Source organism: Podarcis gaigeae, assembly GCF_964106915.1.
Source record: "Podarcis gaigeae genome assembly, chromosome: 2".
Lineage (NCBI taxonomy): Eukaryota > Metazoa > Chordata > Lepidosauria > Squamata > Lacertidae > Podarcis > Podarcis gaigeae.
The window spans coordinates 1810060-1834677 of NC_139679.1; the positions used below are offsets into that span (position 1 = coordinate 1810060).

General features: G+C 45.9%; 1 protein-coding gene and 1 long non-coding RNA gene across 8 annotated transcripts in view; one reads left to right on the plus strand and one right to left on the minus strand.

Moving 5' to 3' along the window:
- COL5A3 (collagen type V alpha 3 chain) overlaps nt 1–24618 on the minus strand; it is a 114238-nt gene that overhangs the window by 79520 nt on the left and 10100 nt on the right. For 3 of the 7 annotated variants that reach the window (XR_014561775.1, XM_083729140.1, XM_083729145.1), the window contains exons 2-6: nt 10329–10496; nt 9842–10055; nt 8106–8268; nt 3304–3426; nt 1073–1204 (exon numbers count right to left, since the gene is read on the minus strand). Coding sequence is in view for 6 of the 7 variants with exons in the window: in XM_083729140.1 (XP_083585266.1) it covers nt 1073–1204; nt 3304–3426; nt 8106–8268; nt 9842–10055; nt 10329–10496 (800 nt within the window). In the remaining variant the exon portion in view is untranslated. Of the gene's footprint in view, nt 1–730; nt 1047–1072; nt 1205–3303; nt 3427–7218; nt 7360–8105; nt 8269–9841; nt 10056–10328; nt 10497–24618 lie in introns of those variants that run through there. The other 4 variants (XM_083729143.1, XM_083729141.1, XM_083729144.1 and 1 more) reach the window with 4 other exon arrangements.
- On the plus strand, nt 20066–23263 carry LOC310840118. The gene is made up of 2 exons (XR_014561818.1): nt 20066–21446; nt 23004–23263. It is a non-coding gene; the product is annotated as an uncharacterized lncRNA (long non-coding RNA).

Genomic DNA, 24618 nt, shown 5'->3' on the forward strand with positions numbered 1-24618 from the left:
TTCTTTCATGTCCCTTTCCTTACTGCACTTTTTTCTATACTGTGTTGTATAAGTAAAACCTTTAGGAAATATACCTTTAAAAAATCCAGGCTGCTTAACAGGACAGTGTCTTAAGAGATACTGTTACAGATAGGTAGCCGTGTTGGTCTGCCATAGTCAAAACAAAAAAAATTCCTTCCAGTAGCACCTTAAAGACCAACTAAGTTAGTTCTTGGTATGAGCTTTCGTGTGCATGCACACTTCTTCAGATACACATGTTGTTGTATCTGAAGAAGTGTGCATGCACACGAAAGCTCATACCAAGAACTAACTTACAGTAGTTGGTCTTTAAGGTGCTACTGGAAGGAATTTTTTTTGTTAAGAGATACTGATTACTGATTCAAAATATCAAGGTCCAAAACAATCCATTCTCTTGAGCCTACATTTCTTTATTTACATTTCAACATGCCTGCCTTATTAAAGGCCAGTATCATCACACCATGATGAAGCCAGCCATAAATCTATGTGAACACTCTCTGTGATCTACCAAGAAGCTACTGTAGCTTCCCATCCATGCAAACGCCCTGCGTTACTCCAGTTTCCTGGGGAAATTTGGCTGATCAAGCTCATCGACTCACGGGCTCATCTCGACTTTGAAAATGACTGATGGTTGAACATCAGGAGAAGACCCATAGGAGACATGACCTGGCACACAGGTGAGGAGAATGTGTCTTCAGGCATGTAAACTCACCTGCGCATCTGAAGAAAAAGCTTTGTGGCCAACTGGCGCCAGTGGAATCAGAAGCATGGAGGGGAGCCCAGAACTCCCGGCTCTCCTAGAGTTCATGACCCCCGAGGCCAGCGGCTGCTGAACATGGTTTTCATGGTTGCCCCTGAGGGGCAGCAACATGTGGACAGAGGAGGCAAGCACTGAGCAGGCAGTTCTGCCTGAAGAACTGCTTGGGACAAAGCAGGAGAAAAGCTGCGAGTTAGGCAGGTTAGGCAGGACAGCTCAGTTAGGTGGGCAGAGGGTTAGGCCAGGAGAGGCTGTGTGTTATTAGGCCAGCAGAGGGCAGTTAGTTGCACTCTCTACCTGGCCGGGGGCCGGAGTGAGCGAGGGCGTCTCCGGCGACTCCTTGTTCCTCTTCTTCTTGCCTCTCCCTTTCCTCTTGCCCTTGCCCTTTCTCTTGCCCTTGCCCTTCTTGCCCTTCCTGCGGGGAATGTTCTGCACAGGATTGGGGGGAGGGAGAAGACAGAAGAAGGGGAGGAAACAATGAAGGATGGGGGGAGGGAAAGAGAGAGAAAGCAGACAGTTGAGAAAGAAGAGAGGCACTCCACTATTCCCATGGAACACCAAGAGATGCCACCCCCACCCCCAGCCACCAGGAGCCCATTCCCAAGAGGCAGGTAGGCAGAGGGGAACAGGGCACACAGAAGAGAGACCCTTCACCCAATAGTCTAGCCCTTGCTTGCTTTGGAGCCAAGATGGCTTGATCCAGTAACAGTTTATACCTGTCCCTTCTGCCCACATACTCACATTCTGCCTCCATTCCATCATGCCCAGGGCTCTGCTGGGTGCCTTTGGGGTCAACCCCATTTTGCCCACTACATCCCACAGGCTGCAGAAGCAATCTCCATCAACCCTCAAGTGGACGATCCAGGCTCACGGCTGGCCCTATTAGCTGTGGGCTTACCAAATGGAACTAAAAGCAGTTCCTGCAAGAGGGGTTTCCACACAGAGTTCTGTTCCAACATAGGATCCAGGCAGAGCAGGGCACTGAGACCTTTCAGTAATTCCACAGGCGGCTGCAGAGTGATGGATGCCATTCTGATCATGATGGGAAGGGTGTAGCCTGGTTCTGGAGATCCACGTTCCCCAGACGACAGATTAATAACTCAGAATAGCTCAGCTGGTCAAGCACGAGACTCTTAATCTCAGGGTTGTGGGTTTGGGCCTCATTTTGGACAAATGATTCATGAATTGCAGGGGGATGGACTAGATGACCCTCAGGGTGTCCCTTCCAACTCTACAGGTCTATGATTCTATTATGTCTCCCACATCCCTGAAGTTAGCAGGCTCTGCTCCATGTTTTGACTGACATTTCAAAGCATGCTGCCCTCCAATCAATTCCCCTGCCCTGCCCCCATGAGCCCTCTTAAAAGGTCAGACTGCATGAATTCTTCAGTCCATTTAGTGATGCTTATATACGCTCATGCTTTGAAGCTGAGAGCCTGGGGATTTCCATAGTTGATAACACAAAAATATGTGGCTCTATATTTCCTGACCATGGCCCCATCACATACTGCTTCCACCCCCACAACCCTTGTCAGTGTGTAATAAATGCAGAAGACAAGCAATATCTGGGGAACACATCAGAGGCCCCCACACTAAGCAGGCCCAGGTTTCAGCAAGGCATGATGATGTACAAAAAACCAAAGGCCAGTCTCCACATCTCTACCACAGGCTGAATATGCCTTTGCTGTAGCATTCCCAAGTCCTGGCACGAGCTTCTCCTAGCAGGACTCATGGGATGAATCCAGCTCTGTATGAGTATGAAGGCTTTCTGAATCAGCCTAGCATCTCTGGAATTCTGCCACCTCAAGTACCAATATTGCCCCTATGGAACCAGCAGTGCTGGCCCTACCATTCACCAGAGTGGGGCAACTGCCTCAGAAAGCAGGTGCTGATGATGGAGGGGAGTCAGTTAGACTTAAAGTGGGAGCAAATCTTGACTTTTAAGAATGGGGGAGGGAAGCATCTATGGTACTGAGCAAGCCTAATACGTCACATAAGTCACATTCCATGGTCCGGAAAGGTCTTCTTCGCTGACTAGGCCAGGGAGCATCGGCGGATGGGTCAATCTGCTGATTCAAATTTCTCCTTGTTTCTTGCTTTTCAGATCTTAAGTTCAGTTCTCCACATTTCCATATCAGTTTGAGAATTATTCTCAAAAAAGGTTCATGAAAATTTAGCAGCATTTTAAGTGCAGATTTTTCCTACTACACACGCTTTTGGATGCAATTTCCCCTAACATAAAGCATTTTGTATGTTACATTCATCAATATAGACGTCTATATGCACACTTTACCTTAGTATATGTATTTCTGTACATTGCAGAATTCAGAAGAGGGTGGAGTTCACAGAATGGCTGTTTTTCAGTCCATGTACTATTCCAGAAAGTGTGAATTAAGTAGGCTTGCCTTTAAATGCTGACTTCATCAAATATCTCCCCCAGCCCTAGCTCCTATATAGGCCTCCAAATTTGGCTCAGCTCTGGGGTAATAGTCACGAATACAGGGAACCCCTGGACTTTGCTCTCCTACCTCTTCGGGATCCTGGGCATGCAACACGTAGGTGAGCTGTCTGTCGCAATCAGGCATGTAATGCTGGCAATAGTGGGCTGCAGCTGCTGAATCCGGCACAATCAGCAGCTGCTGGAGATCACCCTGAAAGGAAGACAGGAGTGGGGGAGTGAACACAGCATGTCAGAATATTGTTGCAAACATGTGCCCATGTGTACAAACACACACACACACACACACACACACACACAGGCAGTCATTGTCAGGGTGTATATGTTTGCATGTACCATCTGCCACATGTCTGTGTGTACGTTTCTACTGCAGGGAGAAGAGAGTGTGGTAAGACTGTGGAGATAATTAAATGAGACAAATGTGTATATTTTCTTGAACTGTCTCCTCCTACAACATCTAGTAACTGTGTTATATAACTTGCCCTAAATGCTCAAAGCACTCCATGGGCATTCACTCAGTAATCTTTACCACAGCCTTCAAGATCAGAATAGCTACCCCTCTGTTACAAAATTGGGAGAGGGGAGCCTGAAGCCTTACTAGTTACAAAAGGTCACCCTGTGAGTTGGAACTTGGTGAGGTGGGAGAACCATTCCTGCTCTTAACCACAATACCACATCATTTCTTAGGAAGAAGTTGCTCTCTCTCCGCCATGCAAGGATAAGAACTCATAACTTTTCTCCCCCAGAAAAGTTATGCTGTTTTTAGGTATCACACCTCACAGAACTCTAACCCAGATCCTCCCATTCCAGAAGCCACAGCTTCAGTCAGTTAGCCAGCCCAAAGGATTGGCGAACGCTGGTCTTCTCTATTGTTTGCTGCCCATGCAGGCACTCCCAGGCCTTGTCTGGTCCTCAGCCCAACCTTCAAATTGGCTAGAAGCCCTGTGTCCATCTGTCCAGATCAATTCATCCTTGGTCTTGGATATTTTCTTAGCAGGCCTTCTTGCCAGTGTTCATACAGAATTGGCTTCATGAATATCAGACTCTTCTTCCATTTGCCTGACTGCTGATCTCATCCTTTCCTAAATGGACTTTGTAAGGATACAGCACAACAATCCAAATAGTCTCCTGTCCACTCTTGGATTCACTATCTCTGGACCATGCTCCAGACAGTAAACATTTAGGCTACACAGAACTTAGCACCCAGCCAATGATGGAGCCAGGCAAATAGCTCTGTATAGTCTGAAAGTCTGCATACTCATATGCCAATGGAACTTAGAGTGCACTAAAAGAAGTCAATTGTCCCTTTTCCCCTTCTTTCTTTTCGTCTCTCTTGCCTGGGACCACAATGCCAACAGCACAGTATGCCAAATTGTTATGACTGTGCATGTACACAAACATGCTTTGAGTTGCAGCTGGACATGCCCCCCTCTCCCTCCACTGGGCCTGTGTGATCCTAGCCAGCCCTGGTGCACAAGCAACATATGCTCCCAATAAATCATCTCATAAAGTATGTCCATTGGGCCTGTTTCCAGCACAGCCCCCGGAACCGCCTGCTCCCACCTGCTCAGCTGGGACCCACAATTGCTGTGCTCCCAACATTCATTTGGAGATGGAAAGGAAAAGAAATCGAGCAGCAAGATGGAGAGCACAGGGGAAGGGAGTGAGTCATGGCCCAAGGGTCAGGTAGGGACAGAGAGGGCTGGATCAAGCAAAGGAAGCCCCTCGGTCAAAAAGGAAGTCACAGGGAGGAAGGAGCCGCCAGGACCGGGAGAGTGTCCAGATTCCCAGACACATAAACAAATAGAATCGCATATGCACACATACAGAGAGAGAGAGAACATCTGCATACCCAGCTTTGTAAAAAATATACACTTAAGACCCTGTGGATGCATATTTACTAAGGCACACTTCTAAAATACCTCCTAGCATTCTGTTCCCATTCACTGATGTCACAGCTCATTCAATCTACTTCCAGCCAAATTGCAGAGTATCACATTTTCATATACTACTGTCTAGCAAAAAGCATGCTGTGAACCCTCTGTGCATAACCCCCTCCCAGATTTATTCTGTGGGGAGAATAGCCAGTTAGGTGGGCTTGGGGATAGGGAGGGTTACAGAGATATCCAAGAATTTTAATCACCAAAATTGCATCACCAAAAGTCGAACAAAGAGACCCTACTCTCTCACACATTCAGGCTGGCTGCTTGCAGAAAGGTGGTTAATATTGCAAATGGGTCATTCGGATATTTTAAGCAGGTCTTTAGCAACAGACGCTTTTAAAAAACCATTTTTTCCTTAGAAAGTATAAATTCTGACTAAGCATCCTGAAACAGGCTGCGAACCCATGCTGAGGAGCCTCAGTTGGCCAAGGATCTCTGGCCTTCATCCACCACACATCCAGGGATGTGTACCTGCCCTTCATACTTTCTGTTTACTATGGAAAATGCCAGTGTTGCAGCCATGAGCATGATTGCTGTGTGGAGTGGTTTTAACTGAAGGGCTGGAGCAAGGAATGAGAGTCCCAGAGTCCCCTTTCACCTAACCAGAATGGAATTTGACAGAAGGCAGAATAGTGACTGCTCGTGAAACTATAGTTCCTGCACTTCTTGCCCTGTTGTTCCTCTCAAGCCCACCCCTCACTGCAGGCTCCCTGGTGCTTTTGCCTGGAGCACTTTGTTCTGCTTCAGGAGGATTAGCTGCATTCCTTGCTGGAGGTAGGAGAGAGGATTATGAGAGAAGTGTGGCAGAACAGGCATACAATGTAGCTTTGGAGCATTCCTCCTGGTTCCTTACACACACACACACACACACACACACACACACACACACAGAAACAGACACAGAAGCAGACACACACATACACACACACAGTTCCAGTGAGCCCTCCCACCACATTGCTACCCAACAGACAGCTGCCCCACAGTCCAAAATGGCCACATCCAAACCTTCCAGGCACTCGGTCGCTGCCGCCCAACTCCCCAGAGGCTAATGGCTCTGGGCCAAGGTTTCCTGAGAGCCACTACAAGAAGTGCTTGTTCTTGGCCACCCCCAGGACCCAGCCTAGATGCCTTCAAAGACCTTCTGCCCTCTGACATTTTGTGCTTGGGGGAAGAATGTAGGAGGCGGCTGGGGCTTTTCTCTGCTTCTGGAGACCACTGGAAAAGGGCCAGCGTTGTCCCGCCCAGATTTGGGAATCCCTGGGGCGAGGTCGGGGATTTTCTCTTCAGATGAAAAACATCTGCAGCACTTGAATTATTATTATTATTATTATTATTATTATTATTATTATTACTTCCCCACCCATCTGACTGGGTTTCCCCAATCAGTCTGGGCGGCTTACAGCATATCTAAAAGCATAATAAAAAAAAAAAATCAAACATTAAAAATTTCCCGATACCAGGCTGCCTTCACATGTCTTCTAAAAGTTGTGTAATTCTTTAACTCCTTGACATCTGACAGGAGGGCGTTCCACAGGGAGGATGTCACTAACAAGAAGGCCCTCTGCCTTCTTGGTTTTCCTTTTAAAACTTTATTTCCACTTCTGTTTGGAAAAGGTAAAATATATGAGCACTCCTTCCACAAAAGTGAAGAATCTCCTCACTGCAGACAGATACGGCTTCCTTTTCTCTGTCTTCTCCTCGTGCCTTCTCCCCCTACCCCTTTTTAGGTTCCTGTTTCTGCCTATCCACAGTGGCTCACTTCATGGGATGGAGGCACCTTAATGGCCTCCCAGCAGAAGTGTTGCTGCCATTTACTGGGAGGAGGACGGGTGAAGCAACAGCCAGATTGGGAATATGCAGTCACATCACTAGAGTCAACCCAGTGCTCCCACCTGTTTGCCCACCCAGCCCTTATCTTGTTGCTGCCTTACTCCTCCTCCCCGTAAGCAGCCATGACACTACTGCCCGGAGGCTTTTGCTGCAGCTCTGCCCTACCAAACAAGCCATTTTTGCTGCCTATTGTGCACCCTTCCATCACTTACATTATCTCTGGGCTCCCTGTCCTTTAGTTTCACTACGTCTTGGGACCTCTTTCCAGTCCTAAGGCCTATGTGAGGTTTTAATCCCAGCCAAACTGACAACTGTCCCCTTTCTTCATTTGATCCTGACAGCAAACATTCCTGAGTAGCTGAAATGTTTGCAGACAATATTCTGTGTCATCTCATGAGCTCAGGCAACCCATACCAGAAGTTTCACTGTCACAGTCACAATAGGACCATGGTATGATGATCTCACTTTCTCATTGTGACTCCAAGGCCATAAAAGGACAGCCCACTCAGTTCTGTGTCTGCAGTCCCTGCCTGAAATTAAGTGAAGCTCCATAAGAAAGATCCTAACATAAATCCGGCAGTCAGTACAGGCATACAAAGGCAGGCTCTGCTGAACTCCCTCAACCATACAGGCAGCAAGCTTCAGAGAGTGAAGGGTGGAAACGGGAGGTGGGGGGACCTGTGCACGAGTCATTGGTTTTCCATGCTCCAACATCAATTTACATTTCACAGGGTGCCAAGGTTAGGGCAGAAAAGGGCATCTGGATTCTATAAGATTTGTGGCACTGTAAAATATCTGGCCCTGTGAGCCCAAAGTCCACGCAGCCTCCCAGATTCCTGCCAGACCCACGGAAGAAGGTGGCATGACTGGAATTGGGTACACAGAGTTCTGGATTCAGTAACTCCCATAAGAAACAATGTTGGCACATTGGTAAGGCCAGATGTTTGGTGGGTCATGCATCCCAACTAGAGTTTTGTTTGTGAAGACATCTGTAGGCAAATATAGACTATCTAACTGACTGGTACACTCTTTGGCGGCAGTTAGAGGTGCATGAAATGATCAAAGAAAGCATTTGAGACTTCTGAACAATATTTCCTACCTCAAAAACATCTTCATCCGGCCGGCGAGCTGCAAGCAAGGTGGCACCATCAACACTGACAATTGGCTGCATGCCTCGCTTTAGGGGAAGTATTGCAGGGTCTTCACAGTCAATGCTCAAAGATACATTCCCACCTTCCACACTCAGAGCAATGCGATGCCACCTGCCAAGGGATGGTACAGATCAGAAAGGTGGGTATTAAGTGAGATAAATAAGGTGCCTGGAAACAGGGCACTGGGGACCTAGATCATACTCTCATCTGACAGTGGAGTGGACTGACTTTCACCATGTATAGTGAAACAGGGGGTGTGAAACAGACCCAGAGAGGCCAAGAGAATGAGACTGGAAACAGTGCTATTTGCTGTTGGCATAAAAGAAGCTGTGGTAATATGATCCAGGAGGAGAAAAGAGGCAACACTGAATTTTCACATTAATAATGATTGTTTCCCACATCTTAAAATTCACTTTATTTGTATCCCACCCTGTTCCCAAGGAACTCAGGAAAGCACATGTGCGGTTACCTGTTTTATCCTATAAGGTAGACTAGGATGAGAGAGAGTGACTTGCCCAAGACCACACAGCGAGTTTTTTGAATATGTACAAGTGGGGATTTGAACCCAGCTCTTCACAGTCCAAAATCTATTCAATACACCAACCCTTTGATATATGGATTTGAACTACTCAGCTAAAACTTGGACTGAAGATCTCCACTGATAATCACTTCCATATCATTTAAAAGTTCACATCTCATTTATCCTCACAACATCCCCAAGAGGTAGGCTGGGTTGACAGAGTATGTGATAAGAAACTCGCTAAGACCATCCAGTAAAATTAATGGCCCTGGAATAATGTGAACAAATGTTTGGCATGATCAAACCCAATACTTTATTCCCTACTTCACACATACCTAAAGGAATGGTATAATTGGAGAAGACCACAGGAACAGATATGGGATACGAGAATCATGGGATGGAGATGAGCAGAAATGTCTCACCACAATTCAATGGCATTTAATAAGGAATTATCAAAGCAAAGAGTTAAAGCAGAGATGGGGAACATTTGACACACACACCCGACGTTGCTAGATTACAAGTCTCATCAGCCGTGACCATCAACCATACTGACTCTAGCTGATGGAAGCTGAAGACCAGCAACAGCTAGAGGACCACAGGTTCCCCATCTTTAGAAAGTGGAATATTAGGGCTGGGGTACCACCTTAGGAAAAATGTGTGTGTGTGTGTGTGTGTGTGTGTGTGTGCCTGGGGTGTGTCCACAGGGGTGGGGAGTGTCCACTCATTCTTCTTATCTCTGTTCAAGGATTTTAAAAAGGTTTGGATTATTGGCAAAATCTATTTGACCAGAGAGGCCGATGGGAATGTGTGCACAAGGGAATATGATAGAAGCATACAGAAGCTGTCTTTACTGAGTCAGACCACTGGTCCATCTAGCTCAGTATTGTCTGCACGGACTGGGAGTGGCTCTCCATGTTTCAAACAGGAGACACTCCTAGCCCTGGGCTGCTGGGGGTTGAACCAAGAGCTTTCTTTGTGCAAGGCAGATGCTCTACCCACTGAACTGTGGCCCTTGCCCATGAGACTTTCATTATGCAACCATCAGCTCTTTGACAATATATAAGACACTGTAGACCTAAACTGGTCTTTCAGTTGTGTGCATGTGTGCCCAAATCAGATAACAACTTTCAGTGGCTTCTTCCCACCCCACCGATCCCAACTCACTTGCCATCAGCCAAGTTGACTCGGCGAAAGTGAGGATAGTCCTCAGGCACTGGGTGGCCAAGCTGGTCTTCATAGAGGAAGACCGGAGACCGTCCGATCTCTACACCAAGTTGCTGTACTCCCCGCTCATCATATACAGAGAGCAAGAATGACTGGCTTCCTTTGACAGCTCGCAGAGTAGCCAGTATTGAGAAGTCCATTGGGAAGGAGCCATCTGCAAGGGAGGAAGGCAATGCATCATGACAGTGAGAACTGGGAAGGAATTGGAGAAAACATTACTGAAGTGATGGTATAAGAAATAGAAGGTATTGTGCAGCAGATGGGGAGAAAATGGGATGGGAAGTTGGAAAAATACAAATTCATGTACTGAAATTATATGTTAAACTTTTGAAAATTTAAACGAAAAATATTACAAAAAAGGCTCAGAGTCTGCCCATCAGCTTTGATGCAATGCACAATCCAATGGGTTTTCATGCTCCACCCTTACCAGGAAAGAGCTGCTTGGTTGGGGCGCTGAAATATGTCTGGTTCTCTAGGCGGAAGGCAAGATCACTTTCCTCAGAGCCATTTCTCTGGGTGCAGATACCAGCAGCGATAGAGACCCCATTTTTGCCCTCTCGCACACCAAACGCCTGGAGCACATCCACAAGGCCATCTGGAAGGGAAGAACAGGACACAGTTACCCCTTGCCCACAATACAAAGTCATACCTGGGGGGGGGGAGTAAGGGCAGTCCTCACTTCTGTGCCCAGACAGGTCCCTTTTCTTCTATGAGACGAGAAAGCCTTGCCACACACCATAAAGATGATGTGTTTGTTGAAAACAATAGCACCTGCTTAGCTAGAGGTAGATGTGGGATCAAAAAGGAAGTGTTTGGACACCATGGCAACTGAAACCCTTTCCATGCCTCTCTTACATTTCATACTTCTCCCATCATCCTTGACCACTGGCCATGCTGTCTTGGGCTAAAGGGAGCTAAACTCCAAAAACTTCATGGGTGCACCTGAAACATTTTGGGCTTTTGATTTGGTGATGGAAAAACAGGAGATTCCTCCCCTCCACCTTAACTTTATAAAAACACATTTTGCCTTCCTAATAATTTGCATTTATTTACACATAGGCATTTAGAGATACAGAAGCAAACACACAGGCAGACAGTATTTGTCCCAAAGCAGCACCAGCATCTTAGGTATCTCTTGAAGTTCCATCCAAAGTCATGATGGCCACCAAGGTGAATGGCTTTAAAAAAGAATTAGACAAAATCATGGAAGATCAGTGGCAGGAGAGGATCTTCTTGATTTCGTAACTTCGCTACTAGAGAGATTACGCTGGTTCCCTCTTTGCTGTCCTTCTGCCAGTGGGTAAAGACCTTTCTATGCCAACAGGCCTTTGGGAACTGACTATTTTTGAGGAAAGGGCTGGTGCTGTGATGTGTGTTTTTTTATTATTGTTATTGTCTGTGATTTTAATGGCTCTTTTTATAGTATTTTAATTCTATTAGTGTTTAATTACATTTTTATGATGGTCTTTTCTGTCTTTTTAGCTTGCTCTATTTTATCTGTGTAAGCTTCCTTAAGTTTCAGACTGGGGAAGAGGTGGGATATAAATTAATATCATCATCATTACCACCACCACCACAATGAGTATGTTCTACCGCCACTGTCAAAGGCAGTATGCCTCTGAAGGACCTGGGAATCACGAACAAGGAGAGTGCTGTTGCACAGAAGTCCTGCATCCCAACTTCGCATAAACATCTGGTGGGTGATTGAGAAGAAATGGATGGTGAACTAGATTGGCCTTTGGCCTGATCCAGGAGGGCTCTTCTTATGTTCTTAAGATGGCCTTATTCAATAACGGCCATATTGCACATTAGAGACCATCATTCCCCAACAACAACAAAGCCATGCCAAGTCTAGCAGAATGGTATGGCTCAGAGCACCATCACATTGCCATGCCAGCTCTTCCATCATCTCCGTCTGCTGTGCAGATGGGCTGATGGCTTGCATGCACTCAGCTCATGGCACATGTGACTTGCGGGGGCTGGATGAATGGGGGAAAATGCATCTTATCCCTAAAATATGCCATGTGGCAACATGCCCTCAAATTCCAATAAACTGAGGAGTCTAAACAGAATGTCATACTTTTAATATGGATAACTTAATCTGGAACAATCATTACCACTTCTGTTCTATGCTCACCATCAATAATCATGATAGAAACCTCACTGTGCACATTAATACACACTGAATGGGAAGGGAAGTGGGGGGAATTTTGCACCTTTTTGTCATTCTGCATCTACAAAATGAAAAAGGCAAGGGAAACTACTTCACAACCACCATTCTTGAGAATGGATTCCATAGTGAGGCTGGAAGATGTTTAAAAATCCAGAAAGAAAACAGGACTGGAATTGGTTGAATCTTAAGCAGCACATTTACATTTATTCCTGTGCCTTCTGCTTTATCACAAACTAGTAGAAGTTGGAATTCATCAGTCAAACAGACCATATAACTTTTCCCCTGGAGCTTTCCAGACCAGCGACAGCATATGCATGACTCATGGCAGCCTGGGCTCTGGCCTGATCCAGTGAATGCCTGTGGAAGCCAATCTCACCATGGCCTTAGGATACAGGTTCTGTCAAGCCATTCTTGCCATCACTGGCTACCTTCCCAACATATAGGCATCCTCAGCATTGGCAGTGGTTAAAGGGATAACACAACATCCTGCTGACCAGAGTGCCCTCCTAGCCAATAAAAACCAGCCTGATCCATAGGCTTGCCCCACTGTGGGTGTGGGATGAAAGGAAACTAAGAAATGTATACCCAAACCTTAGAAAATTTGTATATGGCAGACCATGTCAGCCCAGCAACGGTAGTGTTGGTGGCCTATTAGCTGGCACATTTAAGACTTGCATGTCCATTATCTGTTATACTCAACAGCAGGGCAGGAGCAGAGCTTCTGCAAATGGCAACAACGACTGTGTGGGCAGCATTTTGCATTCACCACAATGTCCCAGACCTAGTATCACTCTGGGGCATTGCTGGCAGCCAGTATATTTTTCCATGTTGAAGACACCCCCATGTATAAGATGACCCCTATTTTTTGAGCCCCAAATTAAGACATAAATATTTTAAACACCAAACTGAACAATTTTTATATTTTATTAAATATTCCAAACACCGGTATATTTAGTACAGTATATCTAAACATCAAACAGTGAGGCAAGCTGTGTAATGGTGGCTGCTCCTGTCAGCTCAGTGCAACTCCACTGTAGCTGCAACTCCAGCTCTCCCACCTGTGTCTTGCACTTTTGACTCAGTATTTACGGTATGTGCCATATTTACTCCATGAGCACCAGCAGATGCAGACGCTGGTCGAGGAACTGCGACTGCCAGAGCTGCCTCAGTGAGTGCGCTTGGGGAATGGGGGGTCTGGGTAGCCAGGGGGCGGCTGAGGGAACCAGGTGGATGGGACAATGTCCGGAGCGGGGGCTGCAGGGTTTGTTGTGAGGCCAATAGTGAGGGGAGGCTGGGGGGAAAGAATATGGATGGTGGCATGTATTTATTTATATATTTAATTACAACATTCTGTGTATAAGATGACCCCCAATTTCAAACTTACAAATTTTTGGGGGAAAGATTGTCTTATACAATCTTTATTGTATTACCCAAATTGTATTACTGTATTACCCAAATACAGTATTTGGGTAAAATTCTACAAAGTGGTCCTCTTTTTCCAGGGACGGGGTGGGCCTAAGAAAGATCTCACAAAAGTTCTCAGAAACTTGTCTTCATGGAAATTTTGGCTCACTTCTAGAGCCCAAAATTAAAAACCCACCGGAACTGGTAAACTGCTGACTGTGACAGACATCTTCTAGAATGCAAGAGACATTCTGCATCTTTCCGAAACTGGAAGAATCCCAGAAACCCAGTTTTCATTATTATTAAAATTGTATCAGTTGCAGGTATTTTAAAGCAATATAGGCTTGCTGAAGACCAAGATCTCTAGATGCTCAGAGAGATAGAGAGAGAGAGATGGTGCATCCAGACCTTGGATGGTTTTGGCTAGGATTCAGTTGCATACTGGCAAATTTAGATTGTACAATTCAAGTTGATACTGAGCTCAACAAACCCATTTACCGAAAAGATGGGACTTCTGTGATGAGGAAAGCGATGGGAAATTGCATTGGAAAGCATGACATAATGCTTGTTTTGATGTAACGTCACCTAGCCTCCCTGCAAACAAAGAAGGATGAATGCTCTATAGATAAGTCATCTGGAAGCACCCAAAGGCATTAATGGAATCCCCCCTGTCACTTCCAACTAACCTTCTCCCTTTATCCTGTGTTAGGCGACCTCTTCCTTGGTGTTCTCTGGTTCCTAGAGCAACCAGAGCCACTATTCAGATGGCCTCTCTTCCAACAGGTGGGCATGCTTCCTGCCTTTCAACCTTTGTATATATTTTTTCAATGTACTGAGAAGCAAAAAATAATGGCAGTTTCTTCCACACAAAGGGGTTCCAGCAAACTTCCGGAGCAGGGGGATTTGAGTCAACCTCCCTCATTCTGACAAAGTTCTTCATAAGGTTATTTCCTCAGTTATTAGTGGGCTGCTCATACAAGGTTTTTATTTTATTTTAAGTTTTTTAGCTTTTAAAAAGAAGCCTACCTGTGGTTTAAGCAAAGAGTTAAGGAAGTAACAAATCATGTACCAAGAAGTATGTTAAGTTAATTAAGGCACCAGCTTTAACATCAACCCCACCGAGTTATTGCCACAGTATTTAATCTTTTGACCTGTGTTAGATTAAAGGCAGACCCTCCAAGCATCCCTATTTCCCTATTTCTCCTGATTTAGAGAAGCTGTCCCAGTTTCTGATTTGATCCCAGAATGTCCCGCTTTTCTTTAGGATGTCCCTATTTTCCTTGGAGAAATGTTGGCGGGTAAGGAGTTACCCAACCTCCGAGCCATCTGAAGGCAATCCTGTATAGGGAAGTTTTTTAAATGTTTAATGATTTATTGTATTTTTATATATGTTATATACTAAAGGATGGCACAATTCAAAGTAATGTGTTGGGTGCCACAGATCATTTGTGGGGCCTATCTTTTTCTTGCGTTAGAATTCCATCCCTCAGAGCTGTGTCCATATTTGACTTTATATATTTCAACATCCCAGTAAGGCAGGCTAGTGTTGCAATTATGCTGTTGTTGTATGCCTTTTTCCCTGACAGCATCTTACAGATAAAATGAGAACAGCGAAAAACATAGAGAAGGAAATCATTCAAATACAATGTCAGGGAGAGGGAGAGGTGAATGTCCAGCCACCGCTGGTCCATGTAGACAGTACAGAGCGAGACAGATAAACCTGGCATGGCATGAAGCCGCTTCTAAGGCCACACCATGAGTATATAGCTGACATGAATTGGAAGTGCCGACCCTCCAAGTGTCCTTATTTTCCAGGGACATCCCTGATTTAGAGAAGCCATCACAGCTTCTGATTTGATCCTGGAATGTCCCACTTTTCCTTAGGATGTCCCTATTTTCCTTGGAGAAATGTTGGAGGGTATGGAGTTATCCGACCCCCGAGCTGTCTGAAGGCAGCCCTGTATATGGGAAGGTTTTTAATGTTTGATGTTTTAGTATGTTTTTATATGTGTTGGAAGCCGCCCAGAGCAGCTGGGGCCACCCAGTAAGATGTGTGGGGTATAAATAGTAAAATTATAATCATGGAATGGGACGTCCCTATTTTTATCAGAGAAATGTTGGAGGGTATGGAAGTGAAGGATTTGAGAGCTCATAGTTCATGCTCTTAACCACTACCCTCCTTCCTCTGGGGGCCTGTATACAGAAGGATGAGTGTTAAATTGCCCACATAACCAAAGGAAAGCAGAGCACAAGTGCATCAGGTCAGTCTAAGTCTGTGAAAGCAGGAAGGTGCCCCGTGCGGAGGCCTGGGCATTTATTACAGAAGCAAATTCTGCCTGTGTTTCACACATGCATACTCCTAGGCTAGCCTATGTGTGTACATTGGTCCAGGGGCGAGAGAGAGCAAGGCTCTCTACCAGGGTTACAGAGCCATTTTTAAAAGACTAAGAGGGGGAGGCAAAGGAGGAGTCGTGTCCATTCTCTTCCCCTCCTATGCAAAGAAGCCAGGGCTCAGCCAGGAAAAAGCCAAGCTACATTAAAGGAAGGAATGCATTTGCGCATAATGCGGAGTGCACTGACAATCTATGCACAGCCTCCATCCATCAGGAAAGGGCACAAGGGCTGGTCTGGCAGAGAACCATATCCTAGCTGGCAGACTTGAGCTCGGGCACCTCCCATGGCTCGGGAACTGAGCACCACCAAGAGCCTTGTGGCTCCTTAAAAGCTAATAAATTGGTTATGGAAATTAAACACCTCCCCTCAATCACTCACTGTGGTTATAAAAAGCTGTCTGTGGCAGTTTCTCAAGGCGGGAAGGTTCTACCATTTCTCCCCCTCCCTTCAGAATTAAGTCTGGGGCCATTGTGTGCTTCGCATACTGACAAGAAGGTCTGTTTCACTTGATTCAAGCATTTTTAATGTTTGCCTTTTTTAAGGGTCCTTGTAGCAAGAGAACTGGAGGTTTCACATGCACCACCCCCACTTCTGAGAATACCTTCCACAATGGTTGGGATGGGTGAGGAGGCTGCAGAAAGATTTCCTTGCAGGTTAAAAATGGTTTCTCTCCCTCTCTCCCTGAACAAATTTTCTAACCTTTGCTGGGAATTGTGTGGGGAGTTCTAGTCTGTCCAGTCAGTCCTTTTCCACCAAATTCTTTTTGCCTCCTGCATTGGGATGGGAACATGGAACCTCTGACCCTAGAGAAGCCACAACTCTGTCCCATCTCCCATGCTCCTTTGACCTAGTTCTAAGATCCTGCTTCCAGCTGACAATCCTCCCAGTGGACTTATTGTCTCCGCTCAGCTGCGCTCTGCCCACCCCCATCACCATTCCCTGTCCAAGCAAAGCATTCAATAGGATTTCCACGTTACCTTCCCACATTAGCAGCCACATGCTGGGATGGCAACTGAGCATGATGGGGACGTGTGGGGAGGCTTGTTTTCCTGCCATCCCATTTGCACACAGAAATTCAGTGGTAGAAAATGTGACCTTGGGAGCTGAGCATCTGCAAACAATCTCTTGTCCCTCTCTAAATGTCACCAGCAACCCACTGCCAACAAAGGCTGGTTTCAGGGAGCCCCAAGACAGGAGAATGTAGGAGTTTGGGAATCACACAGCATGCCTACGTCGCAGTTAGATGTGCAAAATCAAAATAGAATCCCACCTATAGAGTGAAATTCTATAAAACAAACTGACACACGCCACAGAATGTGGCCTGGATGTACAGTTCTGTCAGATATGAAACAGATTTCACATGAGTTAGACTTGTAGAGTTGGAAGGGACCCCGAGGGCCATCTACTATTTCAGGGCCCTTCCCTCTTTCTTTTTAAACTCCTTACACAGAGAAAGGTGGCCTAGACTGCTGCTGAGCAAATTTTCTACTTGCAGGGATGTTCTTTTTTTAAAGCCACACAAAACAACATAGGAAACATTCGAAAATGTGATTTCCTCACCACCCAGTCAGAAGTTGTACAACTGAGCCCATTACACAACACAGGCTACTGCCTGTTTTGAATGCAGGCTTAGGCTGAGCCCAGTGGGAACTGATTGGCCAGAGTGGAACTAAGACCACATCCAGCCAGCACAAGTGCTTCAACAGCAGCTTAATGCATCTGTAGTTCTGTAGTTATGCTGGGAGGAGGACAAGGGGGAAACTGGGGGAAGATGAAGACCTTGCCCTGCTCCTGCAAGCACACTCCTTTCCTAGGGATCTGCTGCTTACAATAGAAGGAACAGCTTCACAGCTAGCATGCAGAACAGGAAAGAACTCTGCAGTGCCCTCCCACAGTCTCCTTTGAGGTGGAAAAAAATAGGGAATGGATTTCTGCACAAAACCAATAACTTTGTACAGGCATCTACTCCAGAATAATTGATTTGCTGCTCTTCTCCTCCATCCTTTAACAACCACCATGCATTAACCGGCAGCTGCAGCTGTTACATCTCCTGACTCCTTCCATGAATGAAGCTCATTCTTTCCCCCATCTCTTGTGACCAGCAGGACTTTTAAGTTTGTCCCACAGTCGGCAGTGGGGGAAGGTAAGCCAGCAGAGGAACAGGAGCAAAACAGGGATGGAATCTGAGGCAGGCCCAGCCTACCTGCTTATTTTAAAGAGGTGGAACAGCCTACCTAGCAGTTTTTATTTGGGGGTCTCAGAGAGGAATTCATTACGCTAAACCTATTGCTCCATCAGTGCAAGAATTTCTGCTTGCCTGAGGGAACAATCTGCCCTGTTCTCCCATGTGTGCTATTCCAGGGGTTACCCTGAACCTCTGCAGAGCCAATTTGGGAGGGTGCAGGGCAAGGAGAGGAAGAAGTCTTGGTGCACTAACAGAACTCTTTGCATAGGCTTCGGCTGGCAGAGCTCGTGAGTTGAATCCCACCCATATTTTCCACTCCTGGAGCAGAAAGTGTTCTGGCTGCAGCCTCATCACATAGAATGGCAGGTATAGGAACTGCCCATTAATGAGAGGCTGCCCCACCTCAGCCTTGAGACTACAAAACCCATGATTCAGTGCAACTGTGTGTGATGCACACGTGCACAAAAACAATGAGGGTGGTTCAACAGAAACAAGCAACTGACATTATTGAAAGAATGACAGTGTGCTTACACGGCTAACTAAAATTTGAACAGGCAGATAGATTTCCCACGGAAATCCGTTTCTTAGAGCCAGCAAAGGGGGATTGAAAATGGAATTCTGCCCATAAAGTTTCACACATGCCTTCTGAATTAATCCCTAATGCGGTTTGCCTTTGTTCATGTTAAAGTCAGCTGAGATGGATACATTCTGTGTGCCAGTGTTCCAAACACAAAGAGATGTGAACAAGATTTTTTGTTTCCCTCTAATAAACAAGAGTTGTACAAAATCTCACATCAGAAGCCAAAGGGGAGAAAAAAACTGAGGGCTAGTTCAGCAGCTCAGGAGTGCATGCTCGTGTGAGCAAGCATGCAATATAAGCCAAGAGTTCATGGATCTTGGCTGCAATAACATCTGCAATCTGGAAAGCACATTTTTCCAAAGTTCTCAGATTGAAGAAGTTGCCATGGTTAAGATCTATGAGCTCCTGACTCACATGACACAGTTTCTCATGCAAGTACACACCCAGAGACGGTGAGAAGGGCTCACACAAGCGTGCGAGACAAGTATCACCCAACCCGACTATGTGTCTGAGGCCACAAGAGAAATGACATTGTGGTTCAGAGCAACCTGCCATTTAGATCAGGAATATTCTAGGATGATTGGTGGGAAATCAAAACCACAGATACCAGCCAGGCTCCATTCAGAGTTGGCTGCAAATGTCATTGACTGCCTCTGCTGAGAGAATCTGAAATATTGATCTAAAAAAGGCTCCAATTTTTAAATAAACAAAACCTGTAATAAAATATATTTTTAAAATCTGAAATAAGTTCAATAAAACATTTTGTTGCAGATCTCACTGCTATAGCCCAAATAAATAGCCCAAACCTAAGCCTCCATGTCTATGCTACTCCTCTGACTACCAGATGCTGAGTTTCATGCTATTAGTTTCTAGCTAACAGATGTCGCTGTTGCTTACAGGTAGCATAACTTTGAATGGCATCTGCACTTCCCAAATGGAGTTCCAGGGAAGCTTATCAGGGTCCCATGGCAAGAAGATCTTTAAAAGAGGTCCAACCTTCTCCTGAAATTCAGTCACAGGGAAGCACAGAGTATGCCTGCATGGAGCCACTGGCCACTTAGTCTTCAGCTGCCTCCAACCAAATCTCCTGCAATGACATGTGCAAAGAGTCCTTGGCTGGAAAATCAAGGAAACGTTTCCCAGTGGGTAGGGAGTTTGAAAACCATAGGGCTAAGTGGACCCAGCACCACTTATTCTATGTCTTTATCATTCCCCCACCATGTTTTTGGATAACATCAGGCAGCAAAAAGCTCTGAATTGGATTTGAATGCAAAAGTACATGTGACATGGGAGGTCCATGACTGGATCTCCAGACATCTTTTTAAGCTAAAAAGAAGGCATAGGAGAATGCAAAAACCAGATCTGGGCCATCACACTGAGGAAAGGTGGTTTAAGCCTTCCTCCAGTGCCATTTCCCTGATCAAAATTGTCCCCCAAGCTCACTTCTAGGCCCAGCAGGAACACAAGTACCTCTACTGTGCCCATTGCCTTCCCCTCCTGGGGCTAACAGCAGTTCAGGAAGGTGAATTTCAATCAGGAAAATGGCAAGGGGGCAGGATTAAATTCCCTCTCCTCATGGCTGTGTTTTTACCTTTTAAAAAAGATGTTGGAAGGCTAAATAAGGGATCTCCCTCTTCATCTGACATTTGCCCTGGTGTGCATCAAAAATGTGGAGAAGGGACAGGGCTAGGGTCAGGATGGAATGAAGGAAAGCTTGGGTGGGAAGGAGGAGGTTTCTTCACAAAGTTGCAGCCTGGGAGCTGGGGAGGAAACGATGAACCGCAAGTGGCTTGGAAAAAATGCACTGTGGGTGGTCTCTGGCTGCTTGTAGGCTCCAGCCCTGACCTGCTCTGCCCCAAACTGAGATGATCCCAGGCCCCGCCTCATGTAGTCAGGATCTGATCCCAAGGAACATAATGTGCTGGTACCAAAGAGAGGAATGCAGGCAGAAAACCCCACCAGGCTTCAAGTCTGAGGCCTAGCTCTCAGGGAAATAATAAACCTGTGTCATCTAGGCTGGGTTGCTTCACAGTGCAGATACGGGAGGAGACATATATTTCTCCTTCGTACAGAAGCAGGGAACAAGGGAGAGTAAAATTATTGCTTACTCTTCTCACCAATGGTTTGGGGTTCCTGCTCTTCTGCAAGGAATTTTTGCTAGTATGGAAGGTCAGATAATCAATAAGATTCCTCCCTCACCTGCAGGTTGAAGTGGCTCAGCGCAAACTAGGCTTGAATGGAAGTGACGGATGATAAATTTAGATTCCCAGTAGACTAAGTGTGAAGAAGGGGTGTGTGCTAAGCAGGCACATAAGTCAGTACTGACCACAGGAGAAAATACCATCACTATGCTGAAGAAAGATCAGTTTTAGGTGGGGGAAAGCCACCCCTCCCCACAACTCTGCCTGAACAAGATAGCTATAACACCTTGTTTGTCTCTTAGGTCGGCTCTTTGAACAACCATCAGACTTCATTTATTCATTAACTCCTATCTATTTTTCCAACAGAAGATCTTAAGGTGGCTAATAAAATAAATATGCATGCAATACAATAGGCCAGCAGGCCAGTGGAACAGTATCTTCTAAACTTTCTCCCATTCAGAGTAGCTGGCTTCTGCATGGACAATACAAAATGGCTGGCTGACCAGTGGAAATGGGTTTTCCTCGGCTAAGCTGCATGTAGCCCTAACTCTCTTCTCCTCATTATCCTAGGAATTTCAGCACCACTATTTCCACCCCCATCACCTCTTGTACCCAAGATCCAATTGATGCTACAGAGTGGAATATACAGAGATGTGAGTCCAATTCAGGTATCACTAGTAGTTAGGGTGGCTCTGTGGGTTAAACCACAGAGCCTAGGACTTGCCGATCAAAAGGTCGGTGGTTCGAATCCCCGTGACGGGGTGAACTCCCATTGCTCGGTCCCTGCTCCTGCCAACCTAGCAGTTCGAAAGCACGTCAAAGTGCAAGTAGATAAATAGGTACCGCTCTGGCGGGAAGGTAAACTGTGTTTCCGTGCGCTGCTCTGGTTCGCCAGAAGCGGTTTCATCATGCTGGCCACATGACCCAGAAGCTGTACGCCGGCTCCCTCGGCCAATAAGGTGAGATAAGCGCCGCAACCCCAGAGTCGGTCATGACTGGACCTAATGGTCAGGGGTCCCTTTACCTTTATAGCTAGATCCTATAATGTGCTGATGATAGAATCACTTGGGATATAGGTGTAAAGAATAAGAGGAGGAAGCTGATAGATCAGCTGTTTGCTCACAAGAAAGCTGTTCAGCCAGGTAAGGAAGGGCAGGGCTGGAGAGATGCTGCAAGGTTCCAGACCCTCCTGGTGGCTTATAAGCCTCAAAGGGAGCCCCAGGAAAGGAGAGAGGGGAAAGCTCCCCGGGGTGTCTGGCTGCTTCCATTACTTAGCAAAGTAGCAGGATTGCCTGGTGATGGTCCCTGTAGAAGTCAGGAGCTAGAGATTCCTGTGACCACAGAAATTGTGCTACTTCAGACCCCTCGGGTAAAGGAGTGCCAATGAGGATGATTCCGTTATCCAAGCATTCTTAGTGTGATGAAGGATCCAGCAACAGGAAAGGAGCAAATACATAAACATTGGGGGGGGGGCATGCAACAGACATAAAATGATGCTAATTTTCAGCACACAGAGGCTTTTCAGCACTGATTAAATGAAAGAGGCCTAGGGACCATCCCTGGCCCCAGATAATGAGTGTCCCTGGCTCAGCTTCGGGGGCTGCTAGATACACTGACAAGTTACCAGCTCAGGCAGCAACAGCTCCACTGGAGGAAAAAATATGGAAAAGGAAACAGGCCAGCCAAGTCTTCCTCCACCGGATACATGGGCCATGGAGCTCCAGCCAGAGCCCTTGCCTGCCAGATGTTCACAGCTGGGCGTATGTCCCCATTGGCTCATCTACACGACCTGCCAAAATCTGGATTTTCCATTCCCAGCAGTAAAAGAAGATAAATTCCAGGGCAACCCCCGAGCCAATGATGTCAAGCCTGTAAGCACCACCTACTGCTGCTGCATGTTATTGAATCTCCTTCCCTGAGCACAGGTGACCTCCCTGGTGACCTGTCCATGGTGCTGAACAATAAGTGGTGCAGCCCATGGGAACCAGCCTAATATTAGAAGCAGGTGGAAAGCTGACTCAAAACCAGCAAGAAGCCAATTTGTCTGCAGTGGCTGCCTGGAACAACTGCACAAACAGGCACCCCAAGGCAGAGAGATGTGCAAAACACAACACAGAGTCTCACCAAACACAGAATCATTCACCTCATTCCAGAGCTAGAAAATATTCCAGTTTCCTCAGAAGCCAAATACAAAAAACATTAACTTATCCTTACTGTCTAAACAGATAAAACCCTCCAGTATAAAGCAATGATAACAAACTGTTCTGGGAAAATATGAAGGGGAAAGCTGATGACATTTAGATTAGAGAATCAACCACCACTGCAGAGAAAATGAACGCTGTCCTGGTGAGTACAAATGTATGAGTGGAAAGTCAAGGTCCAAGTCAGCAGTAGGAGGTCCATCTTGTCATCTGTTCTAAGGAGCAGCAAGTCCCATTATCAGGAACCTGAACAGGTATTTTCCCACCATGTTATTAATAAAAATGGAATGGAATGGGCAGGAAGCCATGTGCAAGGACTTCTGCTTATGCAAAGGGGATTTCCCCACTCTCCTTCCCCCATGAGCCCCAATGCCCCATGAAATTGGCTCAGTGGGGCACAGAAGAACCCCCAGAGCAGGGGAGGGGTCATTTTATCTGACAAGCAGAAATGCTTGCACTAACAGAATGTTTGATATACCACAACACTGAACATTTCCCAGAATCACATGCATTTCAGCAAGTAGTATAAGCTAGTCTTGGTTATGATTTTGTCATTCTGCTAAATTTTATTTTGTTTCTCTTGCTGCTTCTGCTATTTCATTTCTGTTATGCTCTGTATTTCTACTGGTTTTCATTATATGTTGCCCTGAGGGTTTTTACTGAAGGGCAGCACAGACATTTTCAAAATAAAGAAACTGCATGGTGGTGATGATGATAGTTAATAACAGCAGCAGCAAATTATATCCATCATGAACTTCCAATATACATGACAACTGAGGGTTTCAGAAGCTAAAACAGATAGGCCCCCATCCCCAAGGAGCTTACAATCTACGTTTCAATAGTGAGGAAGCATCAGTAGGGGAGAAGAAGAGACAAAAGCCACAAGGAAACACATACGATACCTCTTGATATTTTACAGCTTGCCTTTTGAAACATGCATTTTCAGTCATGGCACTGCAGTGGAAAGCTATAGCCACTCACAAGCTATAGGCACACTTCATCCCAGCCACATGAGCATATTGATGCACTGAGTTACACTTAGAAAAGGCAAATGAAGCAGTGAAGATTTTGTTTGGAAGCCTCTCAAGATTACCCCCATGTGTCTGTTATATAGCTAGAGAATGCAACACTCTGCCCAGTGCTAGAAAAGCCGAATATTTTATTGCAGTGGACAACAGTTTAAGAAGCACTGTTCCATATAAACACATGTCTATCCATGCCTTTCTCTCCCCCACACAATAGAGGTTAGAAGAGCCCCGTGTGGCCAGCCAGCACATGATTTTCAATCCTTTCATCCATTTCTGTGATCCTTTGGCCCTGTGACTGCCAAGAAGGCTACTCCTAATGCAGTCCTACTTATTTATATGACAATTGAAACCCACTGCCAAGCGTGGCTAGCAACAATTAACGTACATCTGGTGTTTGACACGCCTGGTTGCCTTTCTAATTGCCAGTGCCAGAAATACATAGAGATCCTGGGGTACGGAGCAAGACCGCTGTCTTAGCTCTTAACATTCAGCTTAGTGCTGGTTTCAGTTTAGTATTGGAAGCCCAGGCTGCCTGTCATTCTCTTAGGTCTATGATTATGATTGTGGGGAAATCACAGAGTTATGGGGCTGGGGCTGGAGCACCTACTTTG